Source organism: Panonychus citri, unplaced genomic scaffold (genome assembly GCF_014898815.1).
Source record: "Panonychus citri isolate SS breed McGregor unplaced genomic scaffold, ASM1489881v1 Contig00028, whole genome shotgun sequence".
NCBI classification, from domain to species: domain Eukaryota; kingdom Metazoa; phylum Arthropoda; class Arachnida; order Trombidiformes; family Tetranychidae; genus Panonychus; species Panonychus citri.
The window spans coordinates 1,755,578-1,777,908 of record NW_026515433.1 but is presented as its reverse complement, the minus strand read 5'-3'; the positions used below and the strand labels follow the sequence as shown (position 1 = coordinate 1,777,908).

Here is a 22,331-nt window from a genome sequence, read left to right as displayed (position 1 = left end):
CAAATAATTAGTAATTTAACTGAATTAGATGATTAACTGAGTTTCACTATTACACCAGAAAAATGAATTGAATTAGACTTTAATTTATGAACAGAATTCAAAATGATCAACTATCTCAATTGAGATGAAAATTGTTAATAATCTTCAATCTTAAGATCCACTGGTTAAGGTGCCAGAGGATAAGATGAAAAGAAAGAGAGATGAGAAAGAGAGGCAGAAAGAGGAGAAAGAGAGACAAAGGAAATAGCCAACAATCCTTTTGGCCGTTGGTAATAATCATAATTGTTGGCGGATAAGAAAGAAGAAGAGAAAGAAGATTAGTTTTAACTCTATCCCATGTAAATTTACCATAGAGAAAGAAAGAGAAAAGAAAGAGATGCAGTAAGAGAAAAGAAAGAGATGCAGTAAGAGAAAAGAAAGAGATGCAGTAAGAGAAAAGAAAGAGATGCAGTAAGAGAAAAATTATCCAAGTTGATTCTCTTTCTCTACAAGAGCGGATTTCTGTTCATTGTCTTCAGTTTAAAATGAGAGATGATTTTCAAATGGAGAACTGAATTAGCTCAACATTACATTACATACCAATGAAAAATCGTTTTTTAATCAACTAATCAACAAACAATTTTTCATTAATAGATCAATTGTAAATTCGGTTTAGAATTAGACCTTTAGAATTAAGCTGAATAAAATTAATATCTAATTTTTTACTCTTAATTTTGGGTTCTTTTTAGTAACTGTTACTAATAAGATGTTAATCTAATTAACAATTGATCAACTGAATTAAGCTACAATTAAGTCTTAATTGTTAAGTTAATTTAGTTAAGAGATCCGATATTATTCGATTTCAATATCAGATAGGATCAGATACTTCATGTGGACATTTAGGGCTTACATAAAAGGGTAAGACTCAAGATATGTCCGTCAGCTCGATATTTTAACTTTGAGCTGATTTTTTTTCGGCTTAAAGTTTAAGCTACATATGAAAATGGACTTAATTGTTCAGTTAATTGTGTTTGTTTAAATTAGGTTAGGTTAGGTCTTCGCTAATAAGGGTCACTATGACCAAAGAAAGGCCCGGAGGGCCTAAGACAATCAAACCGAACCTTAAGCCGAGAAAAAAATCAGCTCAAAGTTAAAATATCGAGCTGACGGACATATCTTGAGTCTTACCACATAAAAGTATCACCATCTTCATCCTCATCTTTATCTTTCTTTTTCTCTTTCTTATCATCATTCTTTTTACCTCAAACCTGTTGTCATCTTAATTTCTTCTTCTTTTCTCTTCCAACTCATCAACTCTATTTCTCTTACAATCTTATTGTTTTTCTTTTCTCTCCTTCATCATTTTTGGTCTTTTTCTAATCCAAACCATGGGAATAGTTTTTGATATTATTGTTCATCGAAATGTCAGTGAATTTCCCTCCTTAATTACTTATAATTAATCAATTCGATTCTTCTCCGTTATCAAATCGTCATTTGATTCTCACCTGAAACAAGAATAATTCATGGTAAGTGAAAATCTTTGTTTCATAATTGTTTTCTCCTTTAACTACCTTTACCTTGACATTTTTTCTCTCTCTTTTTCTATATAAATGTATTGATTCATCAACACTCAAATTCTAGATTATTGTTCACTTGGAATAATCACCTTAATGATCAAATAGGAACCATGACAGAAACTCCAATCTTAACTCGAAACGCAGAGAACATCAGAAAGATACTTAAAACCGGCGGAAAAGAGATTAAAGATAAATCCAAGACCATTGAGAAAGATGATATTTCCACCCCAAAGAATAACAAAATTGTCACCAATGGATCATCACCAACGCCATCGTCCATCATCAATAAATCAAATAATCTAATTACTAAAGAATCTCAATCAAATGCTAACCCATTCTCATTTACAATTGAAATCAACGTCGTTGCTTGGCTCTTGTTTTTTGTGGCTCTTGGCTTTAGACTTTACCTCATCGGATATCCACCTAATATTGTGTAAGTTAATGCTAACAATTAGCTCATTAACAAGTTACTCAAGCCAATAAGTTAATTACCAAACTGGCTGATCGATTCTCATAAATTTCTACCAAGCTGAACATAATCACCATCATCCAAAAGCCAATTACGATGCAATTATCTCAGAGATTTAAAATTTGATATGTATTTTAATTGGATGATTACGATTCATCTCATGATTCTCATGAAGATAATTACACAATTAATTTGATATTTTCTTAGACTAAGGTCAATCTTTTGAGCTAAAAATCTAATGGATTCAACGAGAACTTGAAATTTTCATTGATAACCTTTTCTTTATTCCATTCCCATTCTTGATTTAAATCACCACAAAGATCATACGTTAATTGTTGACACCTTTCATTATGAGAATATGATTAGATTTAAATTCCTCATTTTTCTGATTGATTCATTGAAATAACTTTTATATTATCATTTTACAGTTTTGATGAATTACACTACGGGAAATTTGTATCTCTCTACATGAAAGGAGTTTTCTATTTTGACTCTCAACCTCCACTCGGGAAACAATTGATCGCTGCAATTGGATATCTTGCTGGTTTCGATGGTAATAACGCTTTCAACGAAATTGGAGGAAGTGAGTATCACCAAGAATCTAAAAATACCACGAAATTTATCAACAATTCGACTGATTTTTTCCCTTTTCCAACCAATAGAATATAATGAGAATGTCCCACTTAAAGTTCTGCGAGCGGTTCCTGCAGTTTTCGGAAGCCTTTTAATCCCGACGATTTATCACCTCATCTCCGAATTGGGATTTAGCCATCAAACTGCAGCTCTTGCTTCGATCTTTGTGATACTTGGTAATTTATCATCTTCTCGATTAAATGGATCAGAGCGGTTATTAATCTTTCGTTTTCTTTTACTCTATTTTGACAGAAAATGCACTTTTAACACAATCGAGATTCATTCTCATGGAAAGTATTCTTCTTTTCATGTCGTTCTTTGGTCTATTTTCTGTTTGTAAACTTCGCAAAAAGCCAATTCTGTCCAAAACTTGGTTACTTTGGCTTCTATCGGCCTCAACTTTCCTTTCATTCGGGTTTTGTGTCAAATTTGTGGGTATTTATTTTCTTTTCGTTGCCATAATCATAATTGTACATGACTTTTGGTGGTTACTCCCGAATCGATCCATTCCAACGGTAAACATACTTATCCTTTTGCTTTATTTCAATATGATTAACTGATTGATTGTTTTCTCACAATTACCTTTGTTTATTTACAGAAAAGCTTATGGTTACAAGCGATTACTTACTTTTTCTTCTTAGTTGTTTGGCCTTTGATTATTTATACTTTTATTTTCTTCGTTCATCTGAGTGTTTTAACTAAAGCGGGTCCTCATGACAATGTAATGACAAGCGCATTTCAAGCGAGTCTTGAGGTAAGAATTTAATTTGATTAGCTAATTGTTGATCCAAGTTACAAGTTAATCTATTATTTTGTTTTTTCTTCTCATTCTTTAGGGTGGACTCGCTTCAATAACCAAAGGTCAACCTCTTGAAATTGTTCATGGATCTCAGGTAACATTACGTCACACTCATGGTAGAACCTGTTGGTTACATTCACATGCTCAAGTTTATCCAGTTAAATACAGCGATGGGCGAGGTAGCAGCCATCAACAACAGGTAACTTGTTACTCTTTCAAAGATGTCAACAATTGGTGGATTGTGAAAAGACCTACAATGTAAGAATCTGTAACTTAATTTTGAATTTACTAATTCTTTTTTGTTACTCTTTGTTAACTCATTAATTGTATTGTTTCATTTTTCTCATCTTTATTTCCATCTCTTTTTAAGTGATGATCTTATTGTTTCCGAACCTCGAGACAAAATTAAACATGGAGATTTTATTCAAATTATTCATGGGATGACTTCGCGAAAGTTAAATAGCCACGATGTTGCTGCTCCAATGTCACCCCAACATCAAGAGGTTTCATGTTACATTGATTACAACATCTCGATGATTTCCCAAGATCTATGGAAAGTTGATCTGCTCAATAAAGATGAAACCGGCGGCTTTTGGCATACAATAAGGTCCAAAGTTCGTCTCGTCCATGTTAACTCTTCTCAAGCTTTGAAGGTAATTTTCTGAGTCAAATTAAAACTAAATCGAATCGATTTAACTGAATCCTTTTCTCTCTCTCTCTCTTTTATAGTTTACCGGTAAATTGTTACCCGATTGGGGATACAATCAACACGAAGTTGTGACCGATCGTATAATTAATCAAGACGATACCATTTGGAATGTTGAGGAACATCGATACACCAAATTAGCCGATCAAAAGGAAAGAGAACGGGATATGGTTGATGCCGAATTCGTTCCCCTTACACCGACATTTCTATCGTTTTGGGAGAAAATGAAAGAACTACAATATAAAATGTTGACCTTTGACCAAGAGAATATTCCTGATCATATGTTTGCCTGTGATTCTCCGCTCGATTGGTTATTTCTCACCAAAGGAATCGCCTATTGGATCGACTCTTCAAGTAACGTACGTAAATTGAAACATCCAAACAAATTGATCAACACAATTAATTGATTATCTTTTTTTCACAACAGTCACAAATCTACTTGATTGGAAATATATTCCTCTGGTACTTATCGTTAATTTCTGTCGCTATCTATTGCTGTCTCGGTGTTTTTTATCTAATACGGAAGCGCCGAAATTACCATGACCTTTCTGAAGGTAATTAATCGATAGATTATTCTTGAAATTTTCTAATAATAACAATTAATTTCTCTTTTTTATTCCTTTTTAATTGTTACAGAAAAATGGACATCATTTAAAAATGTTTTTCTAATTTGCCTGATTGGTTATCTCATCAATTTAATTCCTCACTTTTTGGTTGAAAAAACACTTTTCCTTCATCATTATTTACCATCATTACTATTTAAATTACTTATAACTGCAACTCTATTTGAACATTTAAAGACATTTGTTAATAGCAATTTAATTAACTGTTCAATTGTTGTAATAATCGCAATCACTGTTTACTACTTTACTCGTCTATTGCCCTTAAGCTATGGATCTGGTTCATTAACGATTGAATCAATCGAAAATCTCAAATTACTCAAAACATGGAACTTAATTGTCCACAAATGAAATGGTCACGAATTAAGATAAATAGTTAATTATTTATTTTACTAATTAAATTGTGTCACAATCTTTTCCTCGATTAGAAGCAAATTTAATTTACTCAATGTTTTTTAATCTAAAAACAAACAATTGTATTTATTTTCACTGAAAAAGGTTTATCCAAACAAGAAAATCAAAATTAACAAGATATTTAAATTTCTAAATTGTATTGATTAATTTACAGTAATTACAACAAAATGATAATTACTCTTGGCAAGAAAAATCAAAGTAAACTGATCAATACAAAGAAATCAAATTTTAGTTTATTGCGAAAATTGGATAATTAATTGATTTGATCTTATACAATTAACAAGTTGATTAACTTAAATCTTGTTGATTGTTACAATTGAAAGGCTTTAATGTTTACTAATGATTAATTTGAGCGAGAAAAAAGATTAGCAAGTAAACAATTAACTCTAAATGCATATTGATTGTTGTGATAAATTGATTTCTAATCTGATTGAGATCTTAAATTGTAATTGAATTGATCGTTGATCAAAGATGTTGATGCATAATTAAGATAATTAATGAATATGAGAATGAAAAAATCACATGAAGAATATAAATTATCCAAAGTTGCGATGAATATCCAAGGCCAAATTCCGTTTCTTTGAAACACAATCCGAACATGATTCCGATTTCAATCAGCATGAAAATCCCGAACCCGAAGGGAATGAAAAAAATTTCCATCGTCCGTCCAAATATGGCCATAAATAGGACTCCGATGGACACGGCCATGTACACATACAAAGGTACTTTCATCTTGTGGTGAACGTAATCCCGATAACTCGTTGAGACACTCATGTTACCCGGAAGTAAAATGATCGGAACCATTTGGTTAACTGGTTCAATTAAAGGTTGTGTTAAATTGGTGATTGGACTGATTGTTGGTTTATTGATTATCGGTGAGTAGATTGTCATGTTAGAATCGAGGGTTAAATTGTTTGATCCTTGGGTTTGATTGGTTTGCAATTCGGAAAATAGATCAGTTGTTAGATTATCAATATCACAGAGAGTGGCAACGCTCGAGGCGATGACGAAAACAACGAATCCATATTTTAGCGTTAAAAATGTTCCACTTCGTCTTTGGAATTGGGAATGTTTCTTGTATCGCCTCAGGTTTTTCTTGATCAATGGACTTCGTTGGGGTTGACCGATTATCGGTGAAAATGTTAAAAGTTCAGTTTCTTGGTGAATTAAAGGTTCCAATGTATTGATTGGTCTGATTCGATCACGAGTTAAATCAAATGAACCCATTGATTTGGATTAGGGAAACTCCAATGGTAACGGACGGAAGTTTGAATCAATTGATGGACGAAATCAGGTCAATGTTGCTCGTGTTTGTTTCGAGGAGACATTTTAATCGAAGTCATTGATCACAGTACAATTTACACAATCTTCATGTCCAAAATTGTCGTCGATTTCTGTAAATGTTTAAAACGATGATAATCAATTAGTTGATTGTGGATCGAGAGTTGAAAATTATGAGAAATTCAAATGTAAACAAATCGTATTTACCTGATTAGTGATTCTCTTAACCATTGATTTGATCGACGAATATTGTTGCTCAAAAATCAATAGGAAAAGAGGAAGAAAGGAAATCAGTGAAGAAAGTGGGAAAAAATTCTGTCAAATTAACTTATAGAATAAGAAAATCAATGAATTGAGTTAACATGAACTCCCAAAGATGTCAATCAAATCAGCGAAAAATTTTCCAACAATTTGCTTACCAATAGCAAATCACTTTCTCCCAATACTTGATAAAGTAAAACAACAAAATAAGCCAATAAATTAGAAGCAAAAATCAATAGAAAATCGATTGTCTTGAAAATTAACTAATCCTAATAGAAAAAATCCAACAATTAAAAAAGTAACTTTGATTTACTCTCAAAGAGCTCAACCTTTACATTGAACAACAGAACATTGGATTGGTCTCAGATTAACATTTTTTCAATGTTTCTGATTGGAAAACTAAGTGTCTAGTTTTTATTTGGATTAACTTGATTACGATTAATTATTGCTCGATTTAGATAATTTAGCCTTTGTTTAGGCTATTAGATTAATCTATCTGAATGGATATTTTGAAATTATCTTTCATTCAATCTATTCTTTTCCTCGTTTATCTTGACCAGGTTTCTACTTTCCCTGATCCAGGCAAATGGAGTTTCTCTGTCAACAAGGTAATTGTTTTTTTCCACATGAAATTATTTTCTCTAACCATTTGCACTATTAATTTAATTACTTTTACTGATATTCTCTCATCTCTCTATTGTAGCAAAAATGCCACTACTTCAACGTTCATAAGGTTCTTTACAAAGATTCCAAAGTCTCTGTTAAAGGTAACAATTTTCCATTTCTTTTTCTCTGTTTTTTTCATATTCTTCCATGTTTTGATGTTTACAGATGATATTCTGTTTTAAACGAATTTTGTTCATTTCTAACTCATGTATTCTCATCTAATCTCTTTTACTACTCTAGTTCATTGTGATCCTGGGCCTGGTTCATCTAAAGATATGAAGATCAAAGTTGGTTATGTTATAAGGGAATCTCCATGTTTTGAGGAATACGTTGGACCTCAACTGCTGGTCAGTAGAATTGGTCCAATTATTATCAATTCGTTAAATTTGAATCGATATTAATCTTTTATTTTTCTTCTTTTTCATCTGAAATAGAGTTTCATAGCAAACTATTATAACTGCCCTTATCAAGTATTTGCAGATTTTGATTACAATAGCACGAATTACTTAAAAACTGAGGAAAAAGTGGTTACTTGTGATCATCTTGTTGACGAAAGTTTAAAAGTAAACAACATCTTCTTCACTCGACTCATCATTAACTTGGCTTCAAGATATTCTTTGTTTGTTAATCATTGACTCATATTGTTTTCTTCATAGATCATAAATGGTCAATTTTCCACTTCTTCCATTAACAACACTGGAACTTGTCCTTCTATATTATGTGAAAGTTCACCTTCTTCGATATTTTTTGACCAAGAACTAACTGACAATGACAATACTTTCAACGCAATTTCTAAAAGATCGATCGATTCTCCACCACTTCAACAACTCAAGAACGATGTAAAGAGATCTCCATCCAAGGTAACTAACACCTACTATTTACCATAATAAGCATCGTTGAAATGGTCAATTTTATGACAATTTTTCTCCTCATTAGATTGACGGATCAATTACTATTCCATCTGATGGAGTTTACTTGCTTATAGTCTATTTATCAGCTATTGAATTAAACGATACTTTCAACGCTATTGGTAAGTTGTAACTCATATCACAATCACATCGAATGTTAATTTAACTGAAATTTACTTATCCTTTAGTTGATCTGGAAATGAAAGGGACAAATGGTTACCTATCAGCTGACGAATGGCCACTCTTACCTTTCTATGGAGTGATGTCAATTGTTTATTTTCTTTACGCTGTCGGCTGGTTGATCGCTTCTGCTATGCAATGGAGAGACCTCTTGAGAATACAGTTTTGGATCGGTGGAGTTTTATTCTTGGGAATGTTAGAAAAGGCTATTTTTTACGCTGAATATCAATCTATTAATTCCACTGGTCGATCCGTCAAAAGTGCAATTCTTTTAGCTGAATTGATCTCATGTCTTAAACGTACCTTAGCCAGAATGCTTGTACTAATAGTTAGTCTCGGTTTTGGAATTGTAAAGTGAGTGTTTATCTGTCATTTCTTTTGTCCAATTGATTAATTTTCTACTTTTTTTTACCTCTAGACCGAGATTAGGTCCTATGCTCCTTAGAGTTGTTTGTTTTGGTGGACTTTTCTTCACAGCGAGCGCTCTTGAGGCAATGCTACGTGTCTATCGAGTGAGTGAAGGGAAAGACTCAAGATAATTTCGTCAGCTCGATATTTTCAATTTTCAGCTGTTTTTTTCGGCTTGCGGTTCGGTTTAATTGTCTCAGGCCCTTCGGTCTTTGGTCACGGTGACCCTTATTAGCGAAGACCTAACCTTATTTAAAAAAATACAATTAACAGAACAATTAAGTCCATTTTCATCCGTGGCTTGAACTTAAAGCGAAAAAAAATCAGCTCACCCGACTGATGAATCTATTTTTGTTTTTGAATTCTTATTGAATTAGTTGATAACTTGTTATGATCTCTATTTTTTTTCACAGCCAAAAAATTACCAAACTGATCAAAACTTGATGGCTGGTATTCCTGTACTCGTTTTGGACTGTATAATTTGTTGGTGGACATTAAACTCACTCGTTAAAACTATGAGAAGATTAAAATTACGTCGGAATCGAGTCAAACTCAAGTCCTATCTAATTTTTACCAATACCTTAGTTTTTGCTGTTCTTGGTTAGTGATTAACATTTTTGCTCAATCATTTAACCATGTTACTAATTTCTACTATTGATATTTTCCTCTGTAGCAACTACTGTATACCTGATTTGGGGTACTTATAATATTATATCCACCAAATGTATGACCGAATGGAATCAATTATGGTTTGATATCGCTTTTGGGATGTTCTTTTTTCAATTGTTCTTCTCGTAATTATGATTCTTTGGAGGCCTACAAATAACAATCAACGTTACGCATTCACACCTCTTCTAGATGCAAGTGATGATGAAGATGATCTGAGTGATCAAGTTGTTATTAACGAAATATTTGGTATGTTGATAATCAGTTGTTAATCTTTGCTTTCTAATTGCTAATTTGATTTTGGTTTTGTTATATTTATTATTTAGAAGGAGTCAAAATGAGACAACAATCTTCCGGATCTTCATCTAATCATCAACATAAAGCCAAAGATGCAATTCTTGATGCCGAGGCAGGAGATCTCAAATGGGTTAAAGAAAACATTCCTCTTCTCTCGTTGTGTGAGTTAATTGTCATCAATCAAATTAACAATTTATCTCTAATTATTCCCAATCAACTAATCATTTTCTTTCCATTCCTCTCATATGTCTTATTCCTCCTCAGGGCTTTACCGACGCTCATTGATTCAGATGAAGTAAGTTTCCAATATAAACATTCATCAATAATTATTAACTTTTGTTATTATTATTATTATTATTTTCTAGGAAAAAAAGCCAAGTAAATTTGAAAGGAGTAAAATGGAATGAAAATACAAAGAAACCAAATTTAAAGTAATCAAATTTTAGTTTATTGCGAAAATTGGATGATTAATTGATTTGATCTTTTACAATTAACAAGTTGATTAACTTAAATCTTGTTGATTGTTACAATTGAAAGGCTTTAATGTTTACTAATGATTAATTTGAGCGAGAAAAAAGATTAGCAAGTAAACAATTAACTCTAAATGCATATTGATTGTTGCGATAAATTGATTTCTAATCTGATTTAGATCTTAAATTGTATCTGAATTGATCAAAGATGTTGATGCATAACTAAGAAAATTAATGAATATGAGAATGAAAATTCACATGATCATATGTTTGCCTGTGATTCTCCACTCGATTGGTTATTTCTAACCAAAGGAATCGCCTATTGGATCGACTCTTCAAGTAACGTACGTAAATTGAAACATCCAAACAAATTGATCAACACAATTAATTGATTATCTTTTTTCACAACAGTCACAAATCTACTTGATTGGAAATATATTCCTCTGGTACTTATCGTTAATTTCTGTCGCTATCTATTGTTGTCTCGGTGTTTTTTATCTAATACGGAAGCGCCGAAATTACCAGGACCTTTCTGAAGGTAATTAATCGATAGATTATCCTTGAAATTTTCTAATATTAACAATTAATTTCTCTGTTTTATTCCTTTTTAATTGTTACAGAAAAATGGACATCATTTAAAAATGTTTTTCTAATTTTCCTGATTGAAGAAAATCGAATTGTCTTGAAAATTAACTAATCGAAAACAAATCCAACAATTAAAAAAGTAACTTTGATTTACTTTCAAAGAGCTCACCCTTTACATTGAACAACAGAACATTGGATTAATCTATAACAAGATAAAATTAAAGATGAAAAACCAAGATTCAAATCAATCACGAAATAAATCAATTTTTTAATTTAGTTTTCTAATCACAATCATTAAATTTAATTCTAAATTTGCCGTGAGAATAGCAACAAGTGTCTATTTATCGAGCAAAAACCGGGTAACCATAGTTACTCATTGGTCTCAGATTAACAATTTTTTTGTCAATGTTTCTGATTGGAAATCTAAGTGTCTAGTTTTTATTTGGATTAACTTGATTACGATTAATTATTGCTTGATTTAGATAATTTAGCCTTTGTTTAGGCTATTAGATTAATCTACCTGAATGGATATTTTGAAATTATCTTTCATTCAATCTATTCTTTTCCTCGTTTATCTTGACCAGGTTTCTACTTTCCCTGATCCAGGCAAATGGAGTTTCTCTGTCAACAAGGTAATTGTTTTTTTCCACATGAAATTATTTTCTTTACCCATTTTCACTATTAATTTAATTGTTTCTCCAATTCAATTGCTATTACTGATATTTTCTCATCTTTACATTGTAGCAAAAATGCCACTATTTCAACGTGCATAAGGTTCTTTACAAAGATTCCAAAGTCTCTGTTAAAGGTAACAATTTTCCATTTCTTTTTCTCTGTTTTCTTTTTTGTTCATTTTCATATTCTTCCATGTTTTGACGTTTCAAGATGATATTTTGTTTTAAACGAAATTTTGTTCATTTCTAACTCATTTATTATTATCTTATCTCTTTACTACTCTAGTCCATTGTGATCCTGGGCCTGGTTCATCTAAAGATATGAAGATCAAAGTTGGTTATGTTATCAGGGAATCTCCATGTTTTGAGGAATACGTTGGACCTCAACTGCTGGTCAGTAGAATTGGTTCAATTATTATCAATTCGTTAAATTTGAATCGATAATAAACTTTTATTGCTCTTATTTTTCATCTGGAACAGAGTTTCGATTTCATTGGATATTATTATAACTGCCCTTATCAACTATTTGCAGATTTTGGTTACAATAGCATAAATTACTTAAAAACTGAGGAGAAAGTGGTTACTTGTGATCATCTTGTTGACGAAAGTTTAAAAGTAAACAATATCTTCTTCACTCGACTCATCATTAACTTGCTTCAAGATATTCTTTGTTTGTTAATCATTGACTCATATTGTTTTCTTCATAGATCATAAATGGTGAATTTTCCACTTCTTCCATTAACAACACTGGAACTTGTCCTTCTATATTATGTGAAAGTTCACCTTCTTCGACATTTTTTTACCGAGAACTAACTGACGATGACAATACTTTCAATGCAATTTCTAAAAGATCGATCGATTCTCCACCACTTCAACAACTCAAGAACGATGTAAAGAGATCTCCTTCCAAGGTAACTAACATCTACTATTTACCATAATAAGCATCGTTGAAATGGTCAATTTTATGACAATTTTTCTCCTCATTAGATTGACGGATCAATTACTATTCCATCCGATGGAGTTTACTTGCTTATAGTTTATTTATCAGCTGTTGAACCAACAGATACTTTCAACGCTATTGGTGAGTTGTAACTCTTATCACAATCACATCGAATTTTAATTTAACTGAAATTTACTTATCCTTTAGTTGATCTGGAAATGAAAGGGACAAATGGTTACCTATCAGCTGACGAATGGCCACTCTTACCTTTCTATGGAGTGATGTCAATTGTTTATTTTCTTTACGCTGTCGGCTGGTTGGTCGCTTCGGCTATGCAATGGAGAGACCTCTTGAGAATACAGTTTTGGATCGGTGGAGTTTTATTCTTGGGAATGTTAGAAAAGGCCGTTTTTTACGCCGAATATCAATCTATTAATTCCACTGGTCGATCCGTGAAAAGTGCAATTCTTTTAGCTGAATTGATCTCATGTCTTAAACGTACCTTAGCCAGAATGCTTGTAATAATAGTTAGTCTCGGTTTTGGAATTGTAAAGTGAGTGTTTTTTTGTCATTTCTTTTGTCCAGTTGATTAATTTTCTACTTGTTTTTACCTCTAGACCGAGATTAGGTCCTATGCTTCATAGAGTTGTTTGTGTTGGTGGACTTTTCTTCACAATGAGCGCTCTTGAAGCAATGCTACGTGTTTATCGGGTGAGTGATGAATCTATTTTTGTTTTTGAATTCTTATTGAATTAGTTGATAACTTGTTATGATTTCTATTTTTACACAGCCAAAAAATGACCCAACTAATCAAACCTTGATGGCTGGTATTCCCTTAGCCGTTTTGGACAGTATAATTTGTTGGTGGATATTTAGCTCACTCGTTCAAACTATGAGAACATTAAGATTACGTCGGAATCTAGTCAAACTCAATTCCTATCGGATTTTTACCAATGCCTTAATTTTTGCTGTTCTTGGTTAGTGGTTAACATTTTTGCTCAATCATTTAACCATGTTACTAATTTCTACTATTGATATTTTCCTTTGTAGCATCTATTGTATTCATGATTTGGGTTATTCATAATCACAAATTCACCAAATGTATAACCGAATGGAATCAATTATGGTTTGATATCGCTTATTGGGATGTTCTTTTTTCAATTGTTCTTCTCGTAATTATGATTCTTTGGAGGCCTACAAATAACAATCAACGTTACGCATTCACACCTCTTCTAGATGCAAGTGATGATGAAGATGATCTGAGTGATCAAGTTGTTATTAACGAAATATTTGGTATGTTGATAATCAATTGTTAATCTTTGTTTTCTAATTGCTAATTTGATTTTGGTTTTGTTATATTTATTATTTAGAAGGAGTCAAAATGAGACAACAATCTTCCGGATCTTCATCTAATCATCAACATAAAGCCAAAGATGCAATTCTTAGTGCAGAGGCAGAAGAAGATCTCAAATGGATTGAAGAAAACATTCCCTCTTCTCTCGTTGATGCGTAAGTCAATTGTCATCAATCTGATTAACAATTAATCTCTAATTATTCCCAATCAACTAATCATTTTTCTTTTCATTCCTCTCATATGTCATATTCTTCCTCAGGGCTTTACCGGCGCTCATTGATTCAGATGAAGTAAGTTCCAATATAAACATTCATCAATAATTATTAACTTTTATTATTATTATTATTATTTTCTAGGAAATAATGTCAACTAAATTTGAAAGGAGTAAAATGGAATGAGCTTACAATTTAAATCTACTAATTATCAACAAATACACAGAGTTTGCGAATCAAAACTTGACGATTAATGAATTTCATCTTGATGATTATTAACTTTTCTGATTCCGTCTCTATCAACCATTTGATTAATTAATTTTCAATCATTTATCCTCCTTCTCATCACCTTCAATTATATACATAGAAATACATTGTAATTAATCACAGAGAGATAATTGTTTTCTCTGTAAAAAAAACACAACAACATCAACGACAATTAAAAATCCAGTATCTCTCATTACACACAAATCAATATCGTAATCAACTGGATTAGATTGAAACAACAATCAATCTAATAGTATTTATCCTCTTCTCTCTCTATAATTTGTATCTGACTGTGATATATTTTCTCAGCCTATTAATAACAATTAACGATTTTATAACAATTAAAACGAGTTATTATAAAACAAAACCGAATCATTATTATCAAATTTCCATAACATAACATTGAATTTAGAAAAACATAAACTACAATTAACTTTTAAACGAGCATTTCAATAGATGGCAGTTGAATATCAGATTGTTGATTAATCTAAAAAAAGGAACCAAATGAACAGAGTCTGTCATGTTTATCTCATGCTCGCTGATTCCTAATCTCGAGCGATATTCATTTCAATATCTTCCCATGTTTCACATCTTAAATCCACATTTAATCTTAATCTTCACCTAAAACCAATTAAATCAATTCTAAACTAAAATCGATCAATTTGTTAAAACTTTGATTGATTATCTTAAATAAAGTCCAGCAATCGGTCTAATAAAATAACATCAACAAAATCGCATCGGTTTAATATCAACAGTGAATGAGAATCAAAAACATTAACAATAACTGATTAATTATCGTGCTAATTGTTGAGGTTTTTTCTTTGATTGTTTGAAAATTTTCAATTTCTATCAACACATAAGATGTGATCGACATGATTTACCTGGAGAATTAACTTAGACAGACAACAATTTAGAGCAAAGGTAAGTAAATGTTTTCCATGTTGTTCAGTGAATTTCAATTCCATGATAAAATCCAATATTCACTAACCCAAAAAGAACCCAAAATATAACCAGAGGTGAAAAGAAAAGTATATTCACCAATTTGACCTAAAAAAGAATCAAAATAAGTGAAAATCTGCTTTTTTCTATCATCATTTTATCTTCTTCCTTTCTTTGTCATCCTCATCATCTTTATCTCTCTCTCTCTTCCTTTTATCTTCATCACTCTTCCAGCATTTTCCTCTTCCACTGCTCTCTGTTGCTCCAATTCAATCCAATATCATTTACCATGTGGAATTCATGTTCTAAATGTCTAATTGTTGATTCTAATTAAACTAATTACTATACTTTCCATTGGTTTCCAATCAATTTAATTGATCATCTCAACTCTTACCTAGACCTTAAATTACTAGAAAACTGGATCAATATTAATCATGAAACTCATATGATTCTGAGAGTGTGAAAACCACGTTTTTTTGTACCATTCATTCATCACCAACAATCAATGACTACAATTAGCGAATCAAATTTTTTAGATCCTCTAATTACTTGATATTATCTAATTAAACTAATGGCCAATTGTTTCCAATTGTCTAGTTGTAATAAGATAATTAATTCCAGTCAGTTCATTGAACTTTCGTAAGGGATGATTGATTTTCTTAATGGTAAATATTGAAAAAAACCATCTAAAGGTTTACCTTTGTACTTTTGTCTCAATCAAAAGTAATCCAGTTAAAAGATTTAGAATTAAATTGTCGATATCAATCAATATCAGTCTAAATTGTCAGCGAGTCTGTTTTACCGAAAAATTAACAGCCACAATTAGATTAATACTATTAACTCTTTCCATCCATTAATCATTACGATAGAATATGAGAAACAATTAATTCATCTGACAGAAATTCGGATTTGATTAATTGTAACAATTTAATCTCAAGTGTTAATCCTAATCAGCGATGTTGATAATTTCTCTTTGTTTCTCTCTCTCTCTCTCTCTCTCTCTCTCTCTCTCTCTCTTAATCTTTGTTTCTAATCTTCTCTCTTTTCTCCATCCTCATCTTTGTCTCTTTGTCGTTGTTATGGAAACTGTATGACAATTTTGGGAAGAAGAAGATGAAGAAGAAAAGGAAGAGAAGAAAACGATGATGATGATAAAGAAAGTAAGAGATGAAGATTAGCTGATTGTTGGTGAACTCTCATTCGTTTGTAACCATATCAGGTTCGTTCTTATGATGAGGTTGGTGTATTTTTGCCTCATCAAGTTGAAAACATTCACCTAGACAAACGAAACCTTGTGATCTCCATCTCCATCTCCATCCTCATCCTCATCCTCATCTTCATCTTCATCTTCATTCTCATCTTTCTTTTCCTATTTTTCTCCCTTCCAGTATCTTCATCTTTCCCTCCCTTCCATGTTTTTTTTGTTACAATTTCATTCATCTTTTCAGAGTAACGGTTTTTTTACAGTTACTTTCAGTCATCTGAACAATTCAAACAATCCCAATGGTTGAAACGAGAGAGACAGACTAGATAATTATTTAATCAATGAAAGTTATGTTAACTGTAATTAACCGTTTGCCGACTCTCCCATTGTCTCTATCACTCATTTGATTACCACATTGATCATGTTAATTAATCATTTTAAAGCTCATTCGTTTTACTCATATTAATATAATTTTTTCCTTTTTCTCTTCTTCTCTCTTTCTTTTTATCATTATCATCTCAGATCCTCCTACGCATAAATATCGACCTTTACTATTTCCTTTTCCTTTTACTACTTTTCTCTCTCTCTCTCTCTTTCTCAAACTACTTTCTTTTTGTTCCTATCTCGAACTTTTTATCTTCTCCCTTTTCATCTTTATCCATGATTTATTCATCATTATCTTTACTACTATTACTATTATTGTAACATGATGATAATTGATGAGGAGTCCGAAAATGGGAACAAAATGGCAACCGATGCCTTCCGTAAGTAATCAAATCCATTTGTTAATCTCATTTAATCATCTCCAACCAGTGGCATCTTAATCATTCATTTAATTGACCATAAAATCACTTCAATCAATAAGAATAACAAGAAAATCTCATTCATTGGCAAAAACCACCGATAACCAAGTCAATAATAATAATAACTGTTGATCCTTTCGTTAATTGTTAACAGTAACTTCTGAGGACGGCATTTGCTGCCGGATTAAATCAACGATGAACAATGCCAATCCCTTTAAACCGTCCGTTCCTCAAGTAAACAACAAAGTAACTGAATTGGTTGGCCTTAAACGGAGAGTTGGCCTGCTCTCTGGTACAGCTTTGATCGTTGGCACTATGATAGGTAAGCAAATTCACAATCAACCTGAATTGATTTTCTAATTGTTGACGATTAACATGTAATCAACTTAATCCTACAACCTATTATTGTAACAAATCAAGTTTCAACCAATTGCTTGTCTATTTATTACTAATGTTAATTGTTTTTACACAATCATCAGATTATGTAGCGACTTAAAAAGTGAGATTGATTAAGTTGGCAATTTACCAATGGCAAATTGTACAATTAACACTAACAATTAACTTGAGAACAATATATAAATTAGTTAACTAACAATAACTACATTTATACACGGTTAGTTTACCTCGAAACTAATACAACCACTTAATTTACTTGAATGATATATTTAAATCATTATCCCGATAACGATTTATGATTAGTGATTTACCTTATAATCAAAAATTAAACAAATCAATCAACTTTTTAATATCAGTTGTCTCATGTTAATCAATTGAATCAATTTCACATTGAAATATTATCTTTATTTTCCCATAGGTTCAGGTATTTTTGTCTCACCCAAAGGTGTACTCCAAAGATCTGGTTCAATAGGGTTAAGTTTAATTGTTTGGACAAGTTGTGGGATAGTTTCGTTGCTTGGTGAGTGATTAACTCTACAATTTACTATTTTTATCACAATTATAACGGTTTACAATCAAGAGAAAGAAAAAAACAAACAAACCAAATCGATCAACTTAAAGGAAACATTGTCTAAACAACTTCCTCATATTTACTCTGTCATTACAATTAACTTGATATTTTCATTTTTAATACAACATATTGACCTCAACAATTGATCATTGTAACCAAATTAACGATAGAATAACAATTAAATAATAATAATCACCTATTCTTAGCTTTCTAACTTTGGTAATATTATCAATCTCCAAATTGATGATCACTTTTATCGAGTCGATTTAATCATTTTTCTCAATTGTTATTGATCATTATCTTTACTATTCTTTAGGTGCTTTATGTTATGCTGAACTTGGAACTTTAATTACTAAATCAGGAGCTGAATATTCATATATTTTGGAAGCTTTCGGTGGTCTTCCAGCATTTCTTTTCTCATGGGTCTCTGTGTTCATCTTAAAACCCGCCATGTTGGCGATTATATGTCTTACATTAAGTGAATATGTTGTATCACCTTTTTACCTTGGATGTGAACCCGATCTCTTTATAATTAAGTTAATCACAATTCTGGCCATTGGTAAGTAAAATTGATCCATAATCATGATCCCAATGAAAAGTTATTGAAACTTTTATAAACTCATCTTCGAGCTGAAAGCATTTGGTTAAACATTTGATTCCAATTTTCTGTTCAATGTAATCAATTGATTGCTGATTGACAATCAATAAATTGTAAATCAAATTCACATAAGACATTCAAACAATTGATTAGCAATTTATATTATTAACTTTGAGTTATCAAAGTTGAACTTAACATGATGATAACAATAATTCAGTTCTAACTGAATAAAGTTAACGGTAAATTTAAATGTTTCAACAAGGTTAATATTAACGTCATTAGATTAATCTACTAACTGATGGAAGACAAAGAGGAAGAGGAGGATGACAAGTGAGAGAGATGACAGATGATGGAGACACGAAAAAGACATTGATGATATACTGATTGTCCATGTTAATGGTCATTCTAATAACTAAATCAAGAATATCGGTAGTTTTATGTTACATTATTGTTCACCAAGAAACGATCAACAATCATGATTCAGAATTTTTTTCATGATCATTGTTGATTGTGATAACCAAAGAAATGAATATGATACCATTTCCATTTAATGGTAATAATAATAATCGAGTTTGATAGTAATAATAATAATCTGTTTGTCTATTTACATTCATATTGATGATGAGTTTTCTTTACCTTCATTTACAGATTGAGAATGTGATAAGTTTAATATTAGCTGAATATTGAATTGAAAATGAAAGTCGATTATTATTTTCAGGGTGATCTTCATCTTCCTCACCATCAACCTGAATAATATTATTTTTCACTCCATGAGAATCCATTTCCATCCCATGAGTCTTTCCATTCTCAGAATCAGAATCTCAAACAAATTTCCTGATGCGTGATACCAATTTAATCGTTGCTGGTTTTCATTATTTGATCATCGTCATCATGATAAGTAAGATGATGATGGTGATGATGATGATGATGATTACTTATCCATCTCCCACCATGAAGATTGTGATGAGAGTGATAACTGTTTTTACCGTTATTCCTCTTGCTTGGTGATTACTTTTTTTTTCACTCTCTTCTAATGTTGTTAATGATAGTTGATTGATTTCTGATAATATTTGTTAACAATCAGTAAATTGGATCAACAATTTATACTCTCTAAGTGTCCGCTAATTTACATTCATCTTGATTGTTAATCATCTTGTTCTAGTTCACTGATTACTATTCAATGTTTACAACAATCAAGATCAGCTGATTATTATTTACGCTTTTCTAGTTTCCACCTTTTCTCATTACCAACAATCAGTTTTAATTCAGTTCGCAAATACTATCAACAGTTAATTTCGATTTCTTTTAGTTGATTGTTAAACTTTTTTTTTAACTCCAATCTAAATTCTGTTCAGATGTTAATCATCCTATTTCTAAATCAATGATTACTAATGTTTATCGAACATCAATCAATCAGTTAGTCTAATAGTTTGATGTCTTTTATTGATTCTCATGATGATGGTCCTTTTAATTGTCTGATTGTCATTGATTATTTTATTATTATATTTTCTTGATTACAGTAACCATTACTTATCTAAATTGTCATAGTGTCTCACTTGCAACTGGAACTCAAAATGTTTTCACCGCCGCTAAATTAATTGCAATCATTATAATTGTGATCGGCGGATTGATTGTGATATTCAATGGAGAGACTCAATATATTACTAAAGGATTTGAAGGATCTCATTTTTCATTCTCAGATATTGCCACCGCTTTTTACAGTGGCCTTTGGGCCTACGATGGTTGGTAAGTTTGATTGAATTACACTGATCAGGTCAACAATTAGGCTAATCACTTTTCTATTTCCATTCCCCAGGAATAATCTCAATTATATAACAGAGGAACTGATCAATCCTTACAGGTGAATATCACTCGACCAATCGATAGTTTTTCTTTATATCTGTAAATAAATACAATACTTTGATTTCATCATTCTAATTGTTTATCATTTTCTTAATTGTCAGGAATCTTCCATTAGCAATTATTTATGGTATTCCAATGGTTACATTGTGCTATGTTATGGTTAACGTTTCCTACATGACGGTTATGTCAACTAATGAGATACTTTCGTCCAAAGCAGTTGCTGTTGTAAGTTAATCACAATCAGTTTAATTGAAGAATTTGGAACAATTTAATTTGATTTGTAACATTTTTTTCCGCAAAAGAATTGGGGAGCTCGAGTTCTTGGCTCAGCTTCAGTTATCATGCCGATTGCCGTTGCTGTTTCATCCTTTGGTGCTGGAAATGGTTCATGTTTTACCAGTGGAAGGTAATATTTTAATCAAAACCCTACTCAACAATTAACTAATCACTTGTTAAACTCTCACTACCATTCATAGATTATCGTTTGCCGCTGCCAGAGAAGGTCATTTGGTTGACGTTTTGTCTTTCGTTGATTTTCACCGTTTCACACCTTCACCGGCATTAATTTTCAATGTAAATCGAAACGATGGAACTTTCCAAAATCTAATTGTTCTCAGTTGATTAACTAATTGTTTCTCTATTCTTTCCCATCTACCAGGCATTTCTTTCTATCTGCTATGTTATCCCAGGAAACATCGAGAGTTTAATAGATTTTTTCAGTTTCACCGCTTGGCTATTTTACGGCTTAACGATGTTATCACTTGTTGTACTTCGTTACAAGAGTCCATATAAAGATTATAATCGTCCCTATAAGGTAAATTATCTTGGAAAATATCAAGTTAATTGCTCATTAATTGCAATCATTTCCACAGGTTCACTTAAGTATACCCATTGGAGTATCATTTATATCTTTCTACCTCGTGATCGCTCCGATTCTTGAAAATCCTCAGATTGAATATCTTTACGCCACCATGTATATTGTTGGAGGAGCTTTTGTTTACATACCATTTGTTTATTATAAGATGAGATTTAAATCAATTGGTGAGATTAATTGTCTTCTATTCTAATTGTGATCATGGAAAATTGAGTAATTAATGTTGTTTTTATTATTCTCATTCTATCCTCGTCTAGATCATATCACCATTTTTTGCCAAAAACTGTTGCATGTTGTTCCTAGTGATGAAGAACCATTATTGTAATTGCAACATTGTTGATCAGTTAATTGTCGAAAGATTTGCTATCATAATTGGTTGATCATTGTTGATAATTGTCGTTCGTACATTGATCACATCGGATGGTGATAATACAAATGCAATCAAAGGATAAACTTGACAATTATTATAAAAAAAAGTTCAATTGTTTGCGAATTAATCAAATTATTAATATATAAGAAAAAAAGTACGAAAAATTAACTTTAATTTATCTACTGATGACAATTAAAACGAAATGAAACATATTTACAATTCAGACCAAAGAAATTACTTTAAATTGTAATTGAATTTTGTGTTTGACGAAATCTATGACAATTTAAATTTAATTATAATAATTAAGCAGCTCAATTGCAATAAAATGAACGAAATGAGAATCGAAA

General features: G+C 31.4%; 5 protein-coding genes across 6 annotated transcripts; 4 read left to right on the top strand and 1 right to left on the bottom strand.

Moving 5' to 3' along the window:
• The first annotated feature begins 1,187 nt into the window (after positions 1 to 1,187).
• Positions 1,188 to 5,232, top strand: LOC128397159 (protein O-mannosyltransferase 1-like). Its single transcript, XM_053357842.1, has 11 exons — positions 1,188 to 1,505; positions 1,621 to 1,989; positions 2,454 to 2,608; positions 2,688 to 2,834; positions 2,911 to 3,173; positions 3,257 to 3,412; positions 3,495 to 3,715; positions 3,828 to 4,110; positions 4,187 to 4,522; positions 4,591 to 4,717; positions 4,800 to 5,232. Exons 2-11 carry the CDS (start codon positions 1,667 to 1,669, stop codon positions 5,132 to 5,134), a joined length of 2,346 nt encoding a protein of 781 aa, XP_053213817.1. The 5' UTR covers positions 1,188 to 1,505; positions 1,621 to 1,666; the 3' UTR covers positions 5,135 to 5,232.
• A 174-nt stretch (positions 5,233 to 5,406) lies between these two features.
• LOC128397162 (uncharacterized) lies at positions 5,407 to 6,967 on the bottom strand. The gene is made up of 2 exons (XM_053357846.1): positions 6,686 to 6,967; positions 5,407 to 6,591 (listed from the first exon to the last, which is right to left on the bottom strand). Exon 2 carries the CDS (start codon positions 6,422 to 6,424, stop codon positions 5,663 to 5,665), a length of 762 nt encoding a protein of 253 aa, XP_053213821.1. The 5' UTR covers positions 6,425 to 6,591; positions 6,686 to 6,967; the 3' UTR covers positions 5,407 to 5,662.
• Positions 6,968 to 7,095: 128 nt separating this feature from the next.
• LOC128397166 (transmembrane protein 87A-like) lies at positions 7,096 to 10,872 on the top strand. Its single transcript, XM_053357849.1, is given in 15 exon segments — positions 7,096 to 7,347; positions 7,443 to 7,506; positions 7,646 to 7,752; positions 7,840 to 7,968; positions 8,062 to 8,265; positions 8,342 to 8,435; positions 8,502 to 8,847; positions 8,912 to 9,005; positions 9,315 to 9,501; positions 9,575 to 9,661; positions 9,664 to 9,816; positions 9,894 to 10,023; positions 10,129 to 10,159; positions 10,230 to 10,678; positions 10,746 to 10,872. Coding segments are annotated over 14 exon segments (1,776 nt in total). The 5' UTR covers positions 7,096 to 7,239; the 3' UTR covers positions 10,272 to 10,678; positions 10,746 to 10,872.
• Positions 10,873 to 11,320: 448 nt separating this feature from the next.
• On the top strand, positions 11,321 to 14,733 carry LOC128397160 (transmembrane protein 87A-like). 2 transcript variants are annotated; one of them, XM_053357844.1, is made up of 13 exons: positions 11,321 to 11,551; positions 11,664 to 11,727; positions 11,880 to 11,986; positions 12,074 to 12,208; positions 12,301 to 12,504; positions 12,581 to 12,674; positions 12,741 to 13,086; positions 13,151 to 13,244; positions 13,324 to 13,510; positions 13,584 to 13,826; positions 13,907 to 14,042; positions 14,147 to 14,177; positions 14,244 to 14,733. In XM_053357844.1, the coding sequence occupies exons 1-13, from the start codon at positions 11,444 to 11,446 to the stop codon at positions 14,283 to 14,285; spliced, it is 1,791 nt and encodes a 596-aa protein (XP_053213819.1). In that variant the 5' UTR covers positions 11,321 to 11,443; the 3' UTR covers positions 14,286 to 14,733. The 2 variants fall into 2 exon arrangements, with proteins under 2 accessions (XP_053213819.1, XP_053213818.1); XM_053357843.1 differs by having other exon boundaries at positions 11,322 to 11,551; positions 13,904 to 14,042.
• A 115-nt stretch (positions 14,734 to 14,848) lies between these two features.
• Positions 14,849 to 22,331, top strand: LOC128397161 (b(0,+)-type amino acid transporter 1-like). Its single transcript, XM_053357845.1, has 13 exons — positions 14,849 to 15,287; positions 17,032 to 17,273; positions 17,467 to 17,634; positions 18,127 to 18,228; positions 18,596 to 18,838; positions 20,398 to 20,623; positions 20,694 to 20,738; positions 20,842 to 20,965; positions 21,043 to 21,146; positions 21,217 to 21,313; positions 21,399 to 21,554; positions 21,613 to 21,781; positions 21,872 to 22,331. Exons 2-13 carry the CDS (start codon positions 17,216 to 17,218, stop codon positions 21,937 to 21,939), a joined length of 1,560 nt encoding a protein of 519 aa, XP_053213820.1. The 5' UTR covers positions 14,849 to 15,287; positions 17,032 to 17,215; the 3' UTR covers positions 21,940 to 22,331.